We start from the raw sequence: 20,128 nt of genomic DNA, 5'->3' as shown, positions 1-20,128 counted from the left end.
GGTCGCATCCTAATAAACCTTTCCTGCACTCTTTCGAGTTTAACAATATCCTTCCTATAATAGGGTGACCAGAACTGTACACAGTATTCCAAGTGTGGCCTTTGACAATGGTCACTGTCTGTGTGGAGTTTGTATGTTCACCCTGTGTGTGGTTGGATTTCCTCCCACAGTACAAAGATGTGCAGGATAGGTTGATTGGCTGTGCTAAATTGCCCCTTCGTGTCAGGGAGATTAGTGGGCAAATATGTGGACCTACGGGGGTAGGGCCTTGGCGGGATTGTTGTTGGTGCAGGCTCGATGGGCCGAATGCTTTACTTGGTAGTGTGGATGAGCAGAGAGATCTCGGGGTACATGTGCATAGATCCCTGAAAGTTGGCACCCAGGTTGATAAGGTTGTTCAGAAGGCGCACGGTGTGTTAGCTTTTATTGGTAGAGGGATTGGGTTTCGGAGCCGTGAGGTCATGTTGCAACTGTACAAAACTCTGATGCAGCCGCACTTGGAGTATTGCGTACAGTTCTGGTTGCCGCATTATAGGAAAGATGTGGAGGCATTGGAAAGGGTGCAGAGGAGGTTTACCAGGATGTTGCCTGGTATGGTGGGAGGGTCTTATGAGGAAAGGCTGAGGGACTTGAGGTTATTTTTGTTAGAGAGAAGAAGGTTAAGAGGTGACTTAATAGAGGCATATAAGATGATGAGAGGATTGGATAGGGTGGATAGTGAGAGCCTTTTTCCTCAGATGGGGATGGCTAGCATGAGGGGACATAGTTTTAAATTGAGGGGTGATAGATATTGGACAGATGTCAGAGGTAGATTCTTTACTCAGAGAGTAGTAAGGACGTGGAATGCCCTGCCTGCAGCAGTAGTGGACTCGCCAACATTAAGGGCATTTAAATGGTCATTGAATAAACATTTGGATGATATTGGAATAGTGTAGGTTAGATGGGCTTTAAGTTGGTTCCACAGGTTGGTGCAATATCAAGGGCCGAAGGGCCTGTATTGCGCTGTAATGTTCTATGTTCCTGCTCTGTAGGGATTCCATGAGGCAGTGTGTAACGTGCCTCATGGAAGCTCTGTGGAGCTGACTGGTTTCCACATCAGGTTCACTCTGGTTTAATCTGGACTCTGGTGTTCTGGTTGAATGCCCTGTCCAGAGCGAGGCTGAGATACTTCAACATTGGGTTGTTGGTGAGAGGTTGTGCAGTGAGTTATAAGAACATAAGAACATAAGAAATAGGAGCAGGAGTCGGCCATCTAGCCCTTCGAGCCTGCCCCGCCATTCAATAAGATCATGGCTGATCTGTCGTGGCTCAGTTCCACTCTCCCGCCCTCTCCCCATAACCCTTAATCCCCTCGCTTATCAAAAACCCATCAACCCGCGTCTTAAAAATATTTAGCGAGGCAGCCTCCACCACTTCAACGGGCAGAGAATTCCAGAGATTCACCACCCTTTGAGTGAAGAAGTTCCTCCTCAACTCCGTTCTAAACCGCCCCCCCCCCCTTTATCTTGAGGCTGTGCCCCCTAGTCCTACTGTCCTTTCTGAGCGGGAAGAGTCTCTCCACCTCTATCCTATCCATCCCATTCATCATCTTATACGTCTCAATGAGATCTCCCCTCATTCTTCTAAACTCTAACGAGTACAAGCCTAGTTTATTCAGTCTCTCCTCATAGTTCAACCCCCTCAACTCCAACATCAGCCTAGTAAACCTCCTCTGCACTCCCTCCAAGGCTAAAATATCCTTGCGTAAGTGCGGTGACCAAAACTGCACACAGTACTCCAGCTGCGGCCTCACCAGTGCCCTATACAGCTGCAGCAAGACCTCCCTACTTTTATATTCAATCCCCCTCGCTATGAAGGCCAGCATCCCATTCGCCTTCCTGACCACCTGCTGCACCTGCAAGCTGGGTTTTTGCGACTCATGCACAAGGACCCCGAGATCCCTCTGCACCGTCGCCTGCTGCAGTTTTTCGCCACGTAAGTAATAGTCCTTCCTACCATTCTTCCTACCAAAGTGGACCACCTCGCACTTGCCAACATTAAATTCCATTTGCCAGTTCCTGGCCCATTCGCCCAGCCTATCTAGATCCTTCTGCAGACTCTCCACACCCTCCGCGCAATTTGCCGTTCCACCAATCTTGGTGTCATCAGCAAATTTCGACACCATACACTCAGTTCCCTCCTCCAGATCATCTATATAAATGGTAAAAAGCTGAGGCCCCAGCACCGACCCCTGGGGCACTCCACTAGTCACCAACCGCCAATCCGAATAGCACCCATTGACCCCTACTCTCTGCCTCCTATTTGACAGCCAATCCCCTATCCACGCTAACACCCTACCCCCAACTCCATGCCCCCTGACCTTCTGCAATAACCTCTTGTGAGGCACTTTGTCAAACGCCTTCTGAAAATCAAGAAAGACCACATCCACCGGCTCTCCTCTATCCACCGCCCTAGACACATCCTCATAGAACTCCAATAAATTCGTCAGACACGACTTCCCCTTAACGAAACCGTGCTGCGTCTGCTCTACCAAACAATTCTCCTCAAGATGCCTCGCTGTTTCCTCCTTGATCACGGATTCTAACATTTTACCTACAACAGACGTTAAACTAACCGGCCTATAATTCCCCGCCTTTTGCCTGCCACCCTTCTTAAACAACGGCGTAACATTAGCCGTTTTCCAATCTTCCGGCACTTCCCCGGAATCCAGCGACGTTTGGAAAATAATCACCAAGGCATCCACTATCACCTCCGCCATTTCTTTCAGAACCCTCGGATGCATTCCATCCGGTCCTGGGGACTTGTCCACAATCAGTCCCTCCAGTCTGTCGAGCACCGCCTTTCTGGTAACAGTAATGTCATTAAGACCCTCCAGTCCTACCACCTTTCCATCGCTAACACCCCGCAAATTATTCACGTCCTCCTCTGTGGCCTTTGAGATATCGAGGCAGGGACAGTCTTGGCACTGTGGTCTCAGCTTTCTGAGGTAGTGAAATGAATTCTGTGCCCTGTTCCTCGGTGAGTGACCCTCCCCCATTCCACATTCCCTGGAGCAGCTGCGAGGAGAATGTCTGGGAATTCACTCAGTGGGAGAACGTTGAAGGAGAGAATTCTGACATTTACAGCTCCCTTTCTTTTCAGAAATAAGTGAATTCTTTCAGAAATACCAGACAGGGGGAACAAAAACACTTGAATTAGTGTCCACTCCCCACGCTGTGGCCAGTGACATGTCCACATTGACTCAGTAAGTATCGCTCTGGGACACAAAGGGATTCCTACAAACTCCAGGGGCTGGCTTTTCAATCCCCGATCAGGAACCTGAACCATTCCCAGGTTAAAAACCATTTTAAATCAAAGGCCTTAACTGGCTTGGAGGTGAGTTTGGTGCCCAATCAGTGACGCCGGTATTGGGGGGAAGGTGGGACATCTCGAGGGAGCCCGATTCTCCAAAGGGAAAAGCAGCCACGATGGGTGGAATGGAGAAGAGAGGAGCTGAAAACCCACCAGCCCACACCGACATCCAAACACTCCGTCCTCACTCTGCTCTCCACAAGCGGTGGGGACTCTGCGCCTGTGCCAGGCCCTCCATTTGCCCATTCCATTTTGTTTGCGACAACACGGTGGATAATTTCTCTCCCTGGCCCTCCTGACAGCTGAGCCCCAGCCCGTCCCAGAATGTCTGCTCCTCCAGCCCGACAATTTGAATATTTGATTCTAACCCCAGCCTGTTAGCAAACTCTTCAACAAGTTTAATGGCAAATTAATTTAGAGGCCTGTGGATTGCCACATCCATCCCCACTTGCCCTTCAAGCTCCACATGGCCCAGTGGGATGATGCCGTGCCATTTTGCTCTATTTTGTGTTTAAGGTGGGGCTGCTTCAAGAGGAAGTGTTTTGTTTGAAGAGTGGATTTCTCTGGGAAACCTGCAGAAAGCCAGCTGATTTTAACCTGGAATGTGTTACATTTGCAGAGTTAATGGATCTTTTGTTTATTCAGGTTCTCCTGGGATTTTAGACTCAGTATGCAGAGTCATGTGAGTTTTGATTCGGTTGATTGACAGTCATGTCAATTTTCAAAAGGCGTTTGATAAGGTCCCACACAAAAGGTTGCTTCAGAAGGTCAGGGGGCATGGAGTTGGGGGTAAGGTGTTAGCGTGGATAGAGGATTGGCTGTCTAATAGGAGGCAGAGAGTGGGGGTCAATGGGTGCTATTCTGGTTGGCGGTTGGTGACTAGTGGAGTGCCCCAGGGATCGGTGCTGGGGCCTCAGCTATTTACCATTTATATAGATGATCTGGAGGAGGGGGCTGAGTGTAGGGTGTCGAAATTTGCTGATGACAGGAAGATGAGTGGAAAAGCAAATTGTGCGGAGGGTGTGGAAAGTCTGTAGAGGGATCTGGATAGGCTAAGCGAGTGGGCGAGGACCTGGCAGATGGAGTACAATGTTGGCAAGTGTGAGGTTATCCACTTTGGCAGGAATAATAGTCGGAGGGATTACTATTTAAAGGGCGAAAAGCTGCAGCATGCTACGGTGCAGAGGGACCTGGGGGTCCTTGTGCATGAGTCGCAAAAACCCAGTCTGCAGGTGATCAAGAAGGCGAATGGGATGCTGGCCTTCATAGCGAGGGGAATTGAATATAAAAGTAGGGAGGTCTTGCTGCAACTGTACAGGGCACTGGTGAGGCCGCAGCTGGAGTACTGTGTGCAGTTTTGGTCGCTTCACTTGCGCAAGGATATTTTGGCCTTGGAGGGCGTGCAGAGGAGGTTCACTAGGCTGATACCGGAGATGAGGGGGTTGGACTATGAAGAGAGACTAAATAGACTGGGTCTGTACTCGTTGGAGTTTAGAAGGATGAGAGGGGATCTTATAGAGACGTATAAGATAATGAAAGGGATGGATAGGGTAGAGGTAGAGAGATTCTTCCCCCTCAGAAAGGACAACAGGACTAGAGGGCACAGCCTCAATATAAGGGGTGGGCAGTTTAGAACAGAGTTGAGGAGGAACTTCTTCACTCAAAGGGTGGTGAATCTCTGGAATTCTCTGCCCGTTGAAGTGGTGGAGGCTGCCTCGCTAAATATATTTAAGACGCGGGTAGATAGGTTTCTGATAGGCAAGGGGATTAAGGGTTATGGGCAGAAAGCGGGAAAGTGGAACTGATCCACTTCAGATCAGCCATGATCTTATTGAATGGCGGGGCAGGATCGAGGGGCTGGATGGCCGACTCCTGCTCCTATTTCTTATGTTCTTACATAGAGGCTGGAGGAGGTTACAGAGATAGGGAGGGGTGTAGGGGCTGGAGGAGGTTACAGAGATAGGGAGGGGTGTAGGGGCTGGAGGAGGTTACAGAGATAGGGAGGGGTGTAGGGGCTGGAGGAGGTTACAGAGATAGGGAGGGGTGTAGGGGCTGGAGGAGGTTACAGAGATAGGGAGGGGGTGTAGGGGCTGGAGGAGGTTACAGAGATAGAGAGGAGGTGTAGGGGCTGGAGGAGGTTACAGAGATAGGGAGGGGTGTAGGGGCTGGAGGAGGTTACAGAGATAGGGAGGGGTGTAGGGGCTGGAGGAGGTTACAGAGATAGGGAGGGGTGTAGGGGCTGGAGGAGGTTACAGAGATAGGGAGGGGTGTAGGGGCTGGAGGAGGTTACAGAGATAGGGAGGGGTGTAGGGGCTGGAGGAGGTTACAGAGATAGGGAGGGGGTGTAGGGGCTGGAGGAGGTTACAGAGATAGAGAGGAGGTGTAGGGGCTGGAGGAGGTTACAGAGATAGGGAGGGGTGTAGGGGCTGGAGGAGGTTACAGAGATAGAGAGGAGGTGTAGGGGCTGGAGGAGGTTACAGAGATAGGGAGGGGGTGTAGGAGCTGGAGGAGGTTACAGAGACAGGGAGGGGTGTAGGGGCTGGTGGAGGTTACAGAGATAGGGAGGGGTGTAGGGGCTGGAGGAGGTTACAGAGACAGGGAGGGGTGTCGGGGCTGGAGGAGGTTACAGAGACAGGGAGGGGTGTACGGGCTGGAGGAGGTTACAGAGATAGGGAGGGGTGTAGGAGGTTACAGAGATAGGGAGGGGTGTAGGAGGTTACAGAGATAGGGAGGGGGTGTAGGAGCTGGAGGAGGTTTCAGAGATAGGGAGGGGTGTAGGGGCTGGAGGAGGTTACAGAGATAGGGAGGGGTGTAGGGGCTGGAGGAGGTTACAGAGATAGGGAGGGGGTGTAGGAGCTGGAGGAGGTTTCAGAGATAGGGAGGGGTGTAGGGGCTGGAGGAGGTTTCAGAGATAGGGAGGGGTGTAGGGGCTGGAGGACGTTACAGAGATAGGGAGGGGTGTAGGGGCTGGAGGACGTTACAGAGATAGGGAGGGGGTGTAGGGGCTGGAGGAGGTTTCAGAGATAGGGAGAGGTGTAGAGGCTGGAGGAGGTTTCAGAGATAGGGAGAGGTGTAGGGGCTGGAGGAGGTTACAGAGATAGTGGGTGGGTGGTTTTGCAGAGATTGAGAAATTTTTGAATGAGATATTGGGCTGGGTTCCAGCTTTCCAGACTCTGCCAGTCTGAATGCTGGACGGTGGAATCTTGTTGTGAGGCTCTGACCCTGGTACAGTCTCTGCTTCTCCCAGTGATAGCCCCCCACCTGCCCCCCACACTCTGAGTGACTGACCACCCTCCCTACATCACTGCACCCCCCCGAGCAAGAATTCCCAGTAAACATTTCGGATCACATGGCAGTGTCTCTCCCTCTGTTTAAACGTTAACCTGGTTTGGAGCTGGCTGTCTGTTTAAGGAAGTGAGAGGTTACTGGGCTGGATTACACAGCGCTGCTGTTATCCTGGAGCATGGTCCGTCAGCAGGCTGATTACTACGGCAAACACGGTAAGCGATTCACTGACAGAGAGAGAGCCCATCACCAGGGACTGGTGTGTCCCCCCACACTCACCCTCACCTCTCCCTGTCTCAAAACCCTCACCTCTCTCTCTCTCTCCACCCTCACCTCTCTCTCTCTGTCTGCCTCTCCACCCTCACCTTTCTCTCTCTCTCCACCCTCACCTCTCTCTCTCTCTCCACCCTCACCTCTCTCTCTCTGTGTCTCTCCACCCTCACCTCTCTCTCTCTGTGTCTCTCCACCCTCACCTCTCTCTCTCTGTGTCTCTCCACCCTCACCTCTCTCTCTCTGTCTGCCTCTCCACCCTCACCTCTCTCTCTCTCTCCACCCTCACCTCTCTCTCTCTGTGTCTCTCCACCCTCACCTCTCTCTCTCTGTCTGCCTCTCCACCCTCACCTCTCTCTCTCTGTGTCTCTCCACCCTCACCTCTCTCTCTCTGTGTCTCTCCACCCTCACCTCTCTCTCTCTGTGTCTCTCCACCCTCACCTCTCTCTCTCTGTGTCTCTCCACCCTCACCTCTCTCTCTCTGTGTCTCTCCACCCTCACCTCTCTCTCTCTGTGTCTCTCCACCCTCACCTCTCTCTCTCTGTGTCTCTCCACCCTCACCTCTCTCTCTCTGTGTCTCTCCACCCTCACCTCTCTCTCTCTGTGTCTCTCCACCCTCACCTCTCTCTCTCTGTGTCTCTCCACCCTCACCTCTCTCTCTCTCTGTCTGCCTCTCCACCCCCTCTCTCTGTCCCCCCCACCCCCTGCTTTCCCCCTCTGGCTGCTGGGCAGAATCCGAGGAATTTCTCCTGCAGCCTTGAGCAGAGAGTTGGATTTATGGATGGAATGTTGGGGTGTGTGGGGCCAAGTACCACCAATTTCAAAGAGCTAGCACAAACCTGACTGGCTGAATGGTCTGCTACTCTGTTGTAAGTTTCAGTGAGCAGGCCATTCGGCCCAGCTGTTCCGTGCTGGTGTTTCTGCTCCATACCAGTCTCCTCCCACCCCCTCTTCCTCTCAGCCTATCAGCATCTCCTTCTATTCCTTTCTTCCTCACTTGTTTATCCAATTTTCTCCTGAAATATATCGGCACTGTTCACCTCCCCCACTCCCCCGGGAGCGAGTCCCACATTCTCCCCACTCCCCCCGTGGGAGCGAGTCCCACATTCTCCCCACTCCCCCCGTGGGAGCGAGTCCCACATTCTCCCCACTCCCCCCGTGGGAGCGAGTCCCACATTCTCCCCACTCCCCGTGGGAGCGAGTCCCACATTCTCCCCACTCCCCCGTGAGCGAGTCCCACATTCTCCCCACTCCCCCTGTGGGAGCGAGTCCCACATTCTCCCCACTCCCCCGTGAGCGAGTCCCACATTCTCCCCACTCCCCGTGGGAGTGAGTCCCACATTCTCCCCACTCCCCCCGTGGGAGCGAGTCCCACATTCTCCCCACTCCCCCCGTGGGAGCGAGTCCCACATTCTCCCCACTCCCCCCGTGGGAGCGAGTCCCACATTCTCCCCACTCCCCCGTGAGCGAGTCCCACATTCTCCCCACTCCCCGTGGGAGTGAGTCCCACATTCTCCCCACTCCCCCCGTGGGAGCGAGTCCCACATTCTCCCCACTCCCCGTGGGAGCGAGTCCCACATTCTCTCCACTCCCTGTGGGAGCGAGTCCCACATTCTCCCCACTCCCTGTGAGAGCGAGTCCCACATTCTCCCCACTCCCCGTGGGAGTGAGTCCCACATTCTCCCCACTCCCCGTGGGAGCGAGTCCCACATTCTCCCCACTCCCCCGGGAACGAGTCCCACATTCTCCCCCACTCCCCCGGGAGCGAGTCCCACATTCTCCCCACTCCCCCGGGAACGAGTCCCACATTCTCCCCACTCCCCGTGGGAGCGAGTCCCACATTCTCCCCACTCCCCGTGGGAGCGAGTCCCACATTCTCCCCACTCCCCGTGGGAGCGAGTCCCACATTCTCCCCACTCCCCGTGGGAGCGAGTCCCACATTCTCCCCGCTCCCCGTGGGAGCGAGTCCCACATTCTCCCCGCTCCCCGTGGGAGCGAGTCCCGCACTCTCCCCACTCCCTGGGTAAAGATGTTTCCCCTGAATTCCCAGCTGAATATTATTAGTGTCTGATGGATTTGGCCCCCAGTTCTGATGTTGTTCACCAGGGGAATTATTTTCTCGATGCTCTACCCCATCAAATCTCAGAATCATTTGAAAAGTTCTTGTGTCCCAGTCTGTTCAATCCTGTCAGATTGTTCTAACCTGCCTTGGAGTTAAACTCAGTGAGTCAGAGTGTGTGAGCTGAGAGTGAGAGAGAAGAAAGGTGAACCAGGGTGCTGCTGTGTCCCTGTCGGTCTCACTCACTGGCTGAGGTGGAGAGAATGTGGAATTCCAATCTGTATCCCAAAGGTCCAATCTGACTGTTTAATCTTGCTTGGGGCTGGTCAGAATTGCTGCCCCCTGAGATAGAACCCTCTCACCCTCCAACCCACCAGCCTCCACCCTCCAGCCCAATTTTATCAACAACACACACCTGAAACTTCTCTCTATCTCTCTCCCTCCCTCTCTCTCACTCACTTTCTCCACTATTTAAACAATGAGTTTAGTGAGGCAGGTGTGAGAGAGATTAGCTGCTTTGACACTGAGTGTTGTTGTTGTTTAGACACTGCTCCATGGCACACGGTGCCCTGGGCTCCCCCCAGAGACACCTCGCAGGCACAGAGCTGCCACGCACAGTTTGAGGCAGTTCCTGGGCTCCAGGCCCGTTGTGTCGCAGTCAGTGCTGCTCCTTAACTCTGTCACTGAGTGACAGCAACAGCCAAAACAACAGTAATAACTGAGCTCAACAAATATTAACCAGTGAGGGATTAACCCGCCTCACACAGTGTGAAGTTACATTTACATAGCACCTGTAATGTGGCAGAATATTCCAAACTGATTTACAACGGCAACTTTCAAACAGACATTGACACCATGTATAACACTGGGGTACAGTACTGGTGGGGACGGGTCTGTCGCTGTATAACACTGGGGTACAGTACCGGTGGGGACGGGTCTGTCACTGTATAACACTGGGGTACAGTACTGGTGGGGACGGGTCTGTCGCTGTATAACACTGGGGTACAGTACTGGTGGGGACGGGTCTGTCTCTGTATAACACTGGGGTACAGTACTGGTGGGGACGGGTCTGTCGCTGTATAACACAGGGGTACAGTACTGGTGGGGACGGGTCTGTCGCTGTATAACATTGGGGTACAGTACTGGTGGGGACGTGTCTGTTGCTGTATAACACTGGGGTACAGTACTGGTGGGGATGGGTCTGTCGCTGTATAACACTGGGGTACAGTACTGGTGGGGACGGGTCTGTCACTGTATAACACTGGGGTACAGTACTGGTGGGGACGGGTCTGTCTCTGTATAACACTGGGGTACAGTACTGGTGGGGACGGGTCTGTCGCTGTATAACACTGGGGTACAGTACTGGTGGGGACGGGTCTGTCGCTGTATAACACTGGGGTACAGTACTGGTGGGGACAGGTCTGTCTCTGTATAACACTGGGGTACAGTACTGGTGGGGACGGGTCTGTCTCTGTATAACACTGGGGTACAGTACTGGTGGGGACGGGTCTGTCGCTGTATAACACTGGGGTACAGTACTGGTGGGGACGGGTCTGTCTCTGTATAACACTGGGGTACAGTACTGGTGGGGACGGGTCTGTCTCTGTATAACACTGGGGTACAGGGGGACGGGTCTGTCACTGTATAACACTGGGGTACAGTACTGGTGGGGATGGGTCTGTCGCTGTATAACACTGGGGTACAGTACTGGTGGGGACGGGTCTGACTCTGTATAACACTGGGGTACAGTACTGGTGGGGACGGGTCTGTCTCTGTATAACACTGGGGTACAGGGGGACGGGTCTGTCACTGTATAACACTGGGGTACAGTACTGGTGGGGACGGGTCTGTCGCTGTATAACACTGGGGTACAGTACTGGTGGGGACGGGTCTGACTCTGTATAACACTGGGGTACAGTACTGGTGGGGACGGGTCTGTCTCTGTATAACACTGGGGTACAGGGGGACGGGTCTGTCACTGTATAACACTGGGGTACAGTACTGGTGGGGATGGGTCTGTCGCTGTATAACACTGGGGTACAGTACTGGTGGGGACGGGTCTGTCGCTGTATAACACTGGGGTACAGTACTGGTGGGGACGGGTCTGTCTCTGTATAACACTGGGGTACAGTACTGGTGGGGACGGGTCTGTCTCTGTATAACACTGGGGTACAGGGGGACGGGTCTGTCACTGTATAACACTGGGGTACAGTACTGGTGGGGATGGGTCTGTCGCTGTATAACACTGGGGTACAGTACTGGTGGGGATGGGTCTGTCGCTGTATAACACTGGGGTACAGTACTGGTGGGGACGGGTCTGACTCTGTATAACACTGGGGTACAGTACTGGTGGGGACGGGTCTGTCGCTGTATAACACTGGGGTACAGTACTGGTGGGGACAGGTCTGTCACTGTATAACACTGGGGTACAGTACTGGTGGGGACAGGTCTGTCGCTGTATAACACTGGGGTACAGTACTGGTAGGGATGGGTCTGTCGCTGTATAACACTGGGGTACAGTACTGGTGGGGATGGGTCTGTCGCTGTATAACACTGGGGTACAGTACTGGTGGGGACGGGTCTGACTCTGTATAACACTGGGGTACAGTACTGGTGGGGACGGGTCTGTCACTGTATAACACTGGGGTACAGTACTGGCGGGGACGGGTCTGTCACTGTATAACACTGGGGTACAGTACTGGTGGGGACGGGTCTGTCACTGTATAACACTGGGGTACAGTACTGGTAGGGACGGGTCTGTCGCTGTATAACACTGGGGTACAGTACTGGTGGGGACAGGTCTGTCGCTGTATAACACTGGGGTACAGTACTGGTAGGGACGGGTCTGTCGCTGTATAACACTGGGGTACAGTACTGGTGGGGACGGGTCTGTCGCTGTATAACACTGGGGTACAGTACTGGTGGGGACAGGTCTGTCACTGTATAACACTGGGGTACAGTACTGGTGGGGACAGGTCTGTCGCTGTATAACACTGGGGTACAGTACTGGTGGGGACAGGTCTGTCGCTGTATAACACTGGGGTACAGTACTGGTAGGGATGGGTCTGTCGCTGTATAACACTGGGGTACAGTACTGGTGGGGACGGGTCTGTCGCTGTATAACACTGGGGTACAGTACTGGTGGGGACGGGTCTGTACTGGGGTACAGTACTGGTGGGGACGGGTCTGTCGCTGTATAACACTGGGGTACAGTACTGGTGGGGATGGGTCTGTTGCTGTATTACACTGGGGTACAGTACTGGTGGGGATGGGGCTGTCTCTGTATAACACTGGGGTATAAGATGATGAATGGGATGGATAGGATAGAGGTGGAGAGACTCTTCCCGCTCAAAAAAGACAGTAGGACTAGGGGGCACAGCCTCAAGATAAAAAGGGGGCGGTTTAGAACGGAGTTGAGGAGGAACTCTCGATTAGAATCCACAAGCTCATTACCCACATCTGGATGGGAAGAGAGCATCCGGAAGGTCTCAGGCTGTTATAGTCTGTCGAGCACCACCTCTCTAGTAACAGTAATGTCATTAAGACCCTCCAGTCCTACCACCTTTCCATCGCTAACACCTGGCAAATTATTCACGTCCTCCTCCGTGAAGACCGAAACAAAAAAGTTATTCAATCCCTTAGCCATATCCCCATCCCCTACCACTAAGTCCCCCTTCTCATCCTCTAAGGGTCCAACGTTCACCCTAGCCAGCCTCTTCCTTTTTATATATTTATAAAAACTCTTGCTATCTTTTTTATATTAAGCGCTAGCCCAGCTTCATAGTTTCTCCTACCCTTCTTTATCAACTTCTTTGTCAATCTTTGTTGACATTTAAACCTCTCCCAATCCTCTTCTCGCCCACTACTCTTAGCTACTCTAAATGCCTCCGCTTTTAATTTAACACTTTCCTTCACCTCCTTCGTTATCCACGTCTTATTACCTCTCCTCCTACGGTCCTTTTTGACCATCGGAATAAATTTCTGCTGAGCACCAAGAAAGATCTCCTTAAAGATCCTCCACTGCTCCTCAGCAGACCTACCTTCCAACGCGCTCCCCCAGTCAACATTCGCCAATTCCTCGCTCATCCTTCCGTACTCCCCTCTGTTCAAACAAAGGACGCGTGTCCGGGAACCCACTTTCTCCTCCTCCATCTGCACCAGAAACTCCACTATATAATGATCACTCTCCCCAAGAGGATCCTTCACCGCAAGGTCCCTAATTCTACCCGCCTCATTACATAGCACCAGATCCAACATAGCTCGCTCCCTCGTCGGCTCCAACACACACTGTTCCAGGAAACTATCACGGCAGCATTCCAAGAACTCTTCCTCAAGCCCACTGCGCCTCAAGATAAAAGGGGGGGCGGTTTAGAACGGAGTTGAGGAAGAACTTCTTCACTCAAAGGGTGGTGAATCTCTGGAGTTCTCTGCCCGTTGAAGTGGTGGAGGCTGCCTCGCTAAATATTTTTAAGACGCGGGTTGATGGGTTTTTGATAAGAGAGAGGGGATTAAGAGAGGGGATTAAGGGTTATGGGGAGAGGGCGGGAAAGTGGAACTGAGCAGCGACAGATCAGCCATGATCTTATTGAATGGCGGGCAGGCTCGAAGGGCTAGATGGCCTACTCCTGCTCCTATTTCTTATGTTCTTATGTTCTTATGTACAGTACTGGTGGGGATGGGTCTGTCACTGTATAACACTGGGGTACAGTACTGGTGGGGACGGGTCTGTCACTGTATAACACTGGGGTACAGTACTGGTGGGGATAACATAAGAACATAAGAACATAAGAAATAGGAGTAGGAGTCGGCCATCTAGCCCTTCGAGCCTGCCCCGCCATTCAATAAGATCATGGCTGATCTGTCATGGCTCAGTTCCACATTCCCGCCTTCTCCCCATAACCCTTAATCCCCTCTCTTATCAAAAACCCATCAACCCGCTTCTTAAATATATTTAGCGAGGCAGCCTCCACCACTTCAACGGGCAGAGAATTCCAGAGATTCACCACCCTTTGAGTGAAGAAGTTCTTCCTCAACTCCGTTCTAAACCGCCCCCCCTTTTATCTTGAGGCGCAGTGGGCTTGAGGAAGAGTTCTTGGAATGCTGCCGGGATAGTTTCCTGGAACAGTGTGTGTTGGAGCCGACGAAGGAGCGAGCTATGTTGGATCTGGTGTTATGTAATGAGGCGGGTAGAATTAGGGACCTTGCGGTGAAGGATCCTCTTGGGGAGAGTGATCATTGTATGGTGGAGTTTCTGGTGCAGATGGAGGAGGAGAAAGTGGGTTCCCGGACACGCGTCCTTTGTTTGAACAGAGGGGAGTATGGAAGGATGAGCGAGGAATTGGCGAATGTTGACTGGGGGAGCGCGTTGGAAGGTAGGTCTGCTGAGGAGCAGTGGAGGATCTTTAAGGAGATCTTTCTTGGTGCTCAGCAGAAATTTATTCCGATGGTCAAAAAGGACCGTAGGAGGAGAGGTAATAAGCCGTGGATAACGAAGGAGGTGAAGGAAAGTGTTAAATTAAAAGCGGAGGCATTTAGAGTAGCTAAGAGTAGTGGGCGAGAAGAGGATTGGGAGAGGTTTAAATGTCAACAAAGATTGACAAAGAAGTTGATAAAGAAGGGTAGGAGAAACTATGAAGCTGGGCTAGCGCTTAATATAAAAAAGATAGCAAGAGTTTTTATAAATATATAAAAAGGAAGAGGCTGGCTAGGGTGAACGTTGGACCCTTAGAGGATGAGAAGGGGGACTTAGTGGTAGGGGATGGGGATATGGCTAAGGGATTGAATAACTTTTTTGTTTCGGTCTTCACGGAGGAGGACGTGAATAATTTGCCAGGTGTTAGCGATGGAAAGGTGGTAGGACTGGAGGGTCTTAATGACATTACTGTTACTAGAGAGGCGGTGCTCGACAGACTATAACAGCCTGAGACCTTCCGGATGCTCTCTTCCCATCCAGATGTGGGTAATGAGCTTGTGGATTCTAGTCGAGAGTGTCTCTCTGCTGCATTTTAATATTTCAGCTGGGACTCTCTCTGCACCGGTTATCTTGTTGTTTTTCGGCTGTCCGGTGGCTTTTTGCCCTCCTGGCTGGGATTGTGCTGAGACGCTGGCGAGTAACGTGTTGCGGGATGGTGCAGAGGGCACTTGTGTCCAAGGCTGTGTAATGACTCCAGTCAGGCCGTTGAGATTGACCTATCGGAGCATGGACTCCCTGATTAAGGACCCAATTGCTGGGCCAATCAGGGAGTCTGCCTTGTACTTAACCGGGTGTGTCAGTTCCTCTGACACACTCAGAGGTAGACTGCTGACTGCGAGCACTCTGTGTACTGCTGTTAGAGTTTGTCAATAGAGGGATTTTGGTGAAGGGATTTCTGCCTCTGTAGACTTATTACAGACTTGTCTCGGGTGTCCTCACATTGTTTTTTGTGGGATCTTGCTATGTGCCAGTTAGCTGTCGATTGTTCTACATTACAACAAGTGAGCGTACTTCACAAAAACTGACTGTGTTGCACTTTGTGAGATCGGGATGTTGTTAAAAGCAAGTTCTTTCTCTGCTGTTTTTATCGGGAGGTTGGAGCCGTGTCAAATGTCAGAGTGAAATACACAGTGAACACAATGAGTGTTAAACTGGAGCTGGGCACTGGCTGCAGGAACAGTGATTACTCACTTCTGCGATGGGTCTGGGGAACATCACCAATAGACACAAACCGAGCGATCACTGTGCCTGCCTCAATTCTCTTGGTGGCATTCTCCCGCTCAATGTGGTGAGCAGAGAGGCAAAATCTGGGTCATTTATAACCGGCAGGCATGGTCTAGTTAATGATCGATGTCAAGTTGAAGTGTTACACACTGCCTGCTCAGAATCAAATCCATGGTGACCTGGAAGAGGTCATTAAAATTGTCAAAGGGCTTGATTGGCTTAGCGTTAGAAAGGATATTTTCACTTGAATGGAGAGGCCACGGTTAGAGAGCACTAAACCAAGATTGTCATTCATAAATACAACTGGGGAATTCAGGAGAAACGCCTTTACCCAGAGAGTCGGGAGAATGTGGGACCCGCTCCCGCGGGGAGCGGGGCGAGTGTGGGACCCGCTCCCGCGGGGAAGGATTGAGGTGAATAATGGATACACTTTGAGGGAAGGTGAATTTGGAACAATTTGGCACTGACTATATTTGAAAAGTGCTTCCTTAGCTGCACCCTCCCAGGGATGTCCGTTTGTTGTAAGGGCTGTTTTAGTCAAGTTGATTCCTGCTCCTATTTCTTATGAATTTAAGCATTTTGTTTCATGTCAGAGAAAACTCTTTAAATCTATTTATAAGTTTTAATCTCATTGCCTCTTCTCTCCTCCTTCTTTATGACGTTCCCTAATCCTACCTCCTTAACCAAACATTTAGTCATAACATGAGAGCTAGGAGCAGGGGAAGGCCATTCAGTCCCTCGTGCTTGCTCTGCTATCCCATACCATCATAGCTGATCTCATAAGAACATAAGAACATAAGAAATAGGAGCAGGAGCAGGCCATCTAGCCCTTCGAGCCTGCCCCGCCATTCAATAAGATCATGGCTGATCTGTCGTGGCTCAGTTCCACTTTCCCGCCCTCTCCCCATAACCCTTAATCCCTTCTCTTATCAAAAACCCATCAACCCGCTTCTTAAAAATATTTAGCGAGGCAGCCTCCACCACTTCAACGGGCAGAGAATTCCAGAGATTCACCACCCTTTGAGTGAAGAAGTTCCTCCTCAACTCCGTTCTAAACCGCCTCCCCTTTATCTTGAGGCTGTGCCCCCTAGTCCTACTGTCTTTTTTGAGCGGGAAGAGTCTCTCCACCTCTATCCTATCCATCCCATTCATCATCTTATACGTCTCAATGAGATCTCCCCTCATTCTTCTAAACTCTAACGAGTACAAGCCTAGTTTATTCAGCCTCTCCTCATAGCTCAACCCCCTCAACTCCGGTATCAGCCTAGTAAACCTCCTCTGCACTCCCTCCAGGGCCAAAATATCCTTGCGCAGGTGCGGCGCCCAAAACTGCACACAGTACTCCAGCTGCGGCCTCACCAATGCCCTATACAGCTGCAGCAAGACCTCCCTACTTTTATATTCAATCCCCCTCGCTATGAAGGCCAGCATCCCATTCGCCTTCCTGACCACCTGCTGCACCTGCAAGCTGGGTTTTTGCGACTCATGCACAAGGACCCCGAGGTCCCTCTGCACCGTCGCCTGCTGCAGTTTTTCGCCACGTAAGTAATAGTCCTTCCTACCATTCTTCCTACCAAAGTGGACCACCTCACACTTGCCAACATTAAATTCCATTTGCCATTTCCTGGCCCATTCGCCCAGCCTATCTAGATCCTTCTGCAGACTCTCCACACCCTCCGCACAATTTGCCGTTCCCCCAATCTTGGTGTCATCAGCAAATTTCGACACCCTGCACTCGGTTCCCTCCTCCAGATCATCTATATAAATGGTAAATAGCTGAGGCCCCAGCACCGACCCCTGGGGCACCCCACTAGTCACCATCCGCCAATCCGAATAGCACCCATTGACCCCCACTCTCTGCCTCCTATTTGACAACCAATCCTCTATCCACACTAACACCCTACCCCCAACTCCATGTCCCCTGACCTTCTGCAATAACCTCTTGTGAGGTACCTTGTCAAACGCCTTCTGAAAATCCAGAAAGACCACATCCACCGGCTCTCCTCTATCCACTGCCCTAGACACATCCTCATAGAACTCCAGTAAATTTGTCAGACACGACTTCCCTTTAATGAAACCGTGTTGCGTCCGCCCTATCAAGCAATTCCCTTCAAGATGCCTCGCAATTCATCGTGGCCTCATCTCCACCTTCCTGCTCACTCCCCATAACCCTTCACCCCACCGCTAATTACAAACCGATCCAGCTCCTCCTCCAATGTGTTTAGTGTTCTGGTGTCCACCGCGCTCTGGGGTGGAGAATTCCACAGATTCCCCACTCTCTGAGTGAAGCAATTCCTCCTCATTTCTGTTTTAAATCTGCCCTTAGCCTAAAACGATCGCCTCTCGTTCTAGAATGTCCAACAAGCGGAAACATCCACACTACACCGATCCTGTCCATCCCCTTTAACACCTTCTGTACCTCAATTAGATTTCCTCTCATTCTTCTAAACTCCAGCGAGTATGGCTCTAAATCCTCAATCTTTCTCCATGAGGCATAAAAATATAGATCGGAGCAGGAGGAGGCCATTTGGCCCTTCAAGCCTGCTCCACCATTCATTACGATCATGGCTGATCATCCAACTCAATAGCCTAACCCTGCTTTTCCCCCTATGAGAACCTTTGATCCCATTCGTCCCCAAGTGCTTTCTCCAGCTGTTTCTTGGATGCATTCAATGTTTTGGCATCAACTACTTCCTGTGGTAATGAATTCCACAGGCTCACCACTCTTTGGATGGAAAATTGTCTCCTCACCTCCTCCCAAATGGTCCACTCTGAATCCTCAGACTGTGACCTCTGGCTCTGGACTTCCTGAAGACAAGTCCTTCTTCCCTGGAATCAAGTGAACCTCCCCTGAACTGCCCCGAATACATTTTATATCTTTCCTCAAGTAGGGGGGCCAAGACTGTGCGCAGTGCTCCAGAAGGGATTTCACCAATACTCATTGGTCAAGGGGAGGTGACGGCCTAGTGGTATTCTCGCTAGACCATTAACCCAGAAACTCAGCTGATGTTCTGGGGAACCCAGGTTCGAATCCCGCCACGGCAGATGGTGGAATTTGAATTCAATAAAAAAAATCTGGAACTAAGAATCTACTGATGACCGTGACACCATTGTTGATTGTTGGGGGGGGCCGAGTGAGTGTTGGTGTTTTTGGGGTGGCGCTGCTGCCTCACAGTGCCAGAGACCCAGATTCAATTCCAGCCTTGGGTCACTGTCTGTGTGGAGTCTGCATGTTCTCCCCGTGATTGTGTGGGTTTTTTTTCTGGGTGCTCTGGTTTCCTCCCACATGCCAAAGGTGTGCGGGTTAGGTGGATTGGCCATACTAAATTGCCCCTTAGTGCCAGAGGGGCTAACAGTGTAAACGTATGGGGTTGTTGGGGTAGGACCTGCACGGGGTTTTGGTCAGTACAGACTCGACAGGCTGAATGGCCTCTTTCTGCAGTCTAGGGATTTATGAGTACAGTTGCAATGCACTTCCCTATTTTTATTTTCAATTCCTTTCACAATAAACACCAAAATTCCATTTTTCTCCTTCCTATCTGCTGCACCTGCAATGTAAACCTCCTTGTGACACAGATAAATAAACTTTCTACTAACTTTCTGCGATTCATGCACAAGGACATCCAGATCCCTCTGCACTGAAACATTTGGAACATTCTCATCACTCAGATGAAAAGTTGCCTTTTTATTTCTCCCAACAAAAATGGATAACCTCACACTTACCACATTTATCACACTCACACGTGAGTGTGGCAAGGTAGCATAGTGGTTAGCCCTGCTGCCTCACAGTGCCAGGGACTTGGGTTTGATTCTGGCCTTGGGTGACTGTCTGGGTCCTGCACGTTCTCCCCATGCCTGCGTGGGTTTCCTCTGGTTTCCTTCCACAGTCAGAAAGACGTGCTGGTTAGGTGAATTGGCCATGCCAAATTCTCCTTTTGTGTCAGGGAGATTAGCAGGATAAATACGAGGGTTAGGGTGACTGTTATTGGTGCATGCTTGATGGGAAGAATGGCCTCTTTCTGCACTGTAGGGATTCTGTGATTGTTATCCAGATTCTACCTGCCAAATTTTGGGCCACTCACATAACCTATCATATCCAGAGGTAGAGAGTTGGAGACTGAAGAGGTGGAGATATTTCGAGAGGGAATTCCAGAGTTTGGGGTTCAGGCAGCTGAAGGGATGGCTGTCAGTGGTGGATGGTTTAAAATGAGAAATCCCAGAGAGGCCAGAATGAGAGGAGCGCATTCCTCAGAGATTGTTAGACTGGAGGAGATCACGGAGACCGGGAAGGGTTGAAGACGGGGAAGAATTTGGAAACAAAGTTGAGGATTTGACGAGTGTTGGTCAGTGAGCGCCGGGGGAGAGTGGAACGGGCGCAAGGCAAAACCTTGGCAGCAGAGTTTTGGATGACCTCAGGTTTATGAAGGGTAGAATGTGTAAGGTCAATGCATTGTCTAGTTTAATCT

At 51.3% G+C, this 20,128-nt stretch overlaps 1 protein-coding gene across 5 annotated transcripts in view; it reads left to right on the top strand.

Annotated features, from left to right (window-relative positions):
- Nucleotides 1–20,128, top strand: part of slc44a5b (solute carrier family 44 member 5b) — a 273,622-nt gene that overhangs the window by 105,187 nt on the left and 148,307 nt on the right. For 4 of the 5 annotated variants that reach the window (XM_080195084.1, XM_080195080.1, XM_080195085.1 and 1 more), the window contains exon 1: nucleotides 6,754–6,851. The exons of the other annotated variant lie outside the window; for it this stretch is intronic. In XM_080195084.1, the coding sequence (XP_080051210.1) occupies nucleotides 6,815–6,851 (37 nt within the window). In that variant the 5' untranslated portion in view covers nucleotides 6,754–6,814. Of the gene's footprint in view, nucleotides 1–6,753; nucleotides 6,852–20,128 lie in introns of those variants that run through there. 5 annotated transcript variants of the gene reach the window in all.

This window comes from Carcharhinus amblyrhynchos, chromosome 9, assembly GCF_965287045.1.
Source record: "Carcharhinus amblyrhynchos chromosome 9, sCarAmb.v2.hapA, whole genome shotgun sequence".
Classification (NCBI taxonomy): Eukaryota; Metazoa; Chordata; class Chondrichthyes; order Carcharhiniformes; family Carcharhinidae; genus Carcharhinus; species Carcharhinus amblyrhynchos.
Note: the sequence above shows the minus strand (reverse complement) of the source record. Positions and strands in the feature narration are given on the sequence as shown.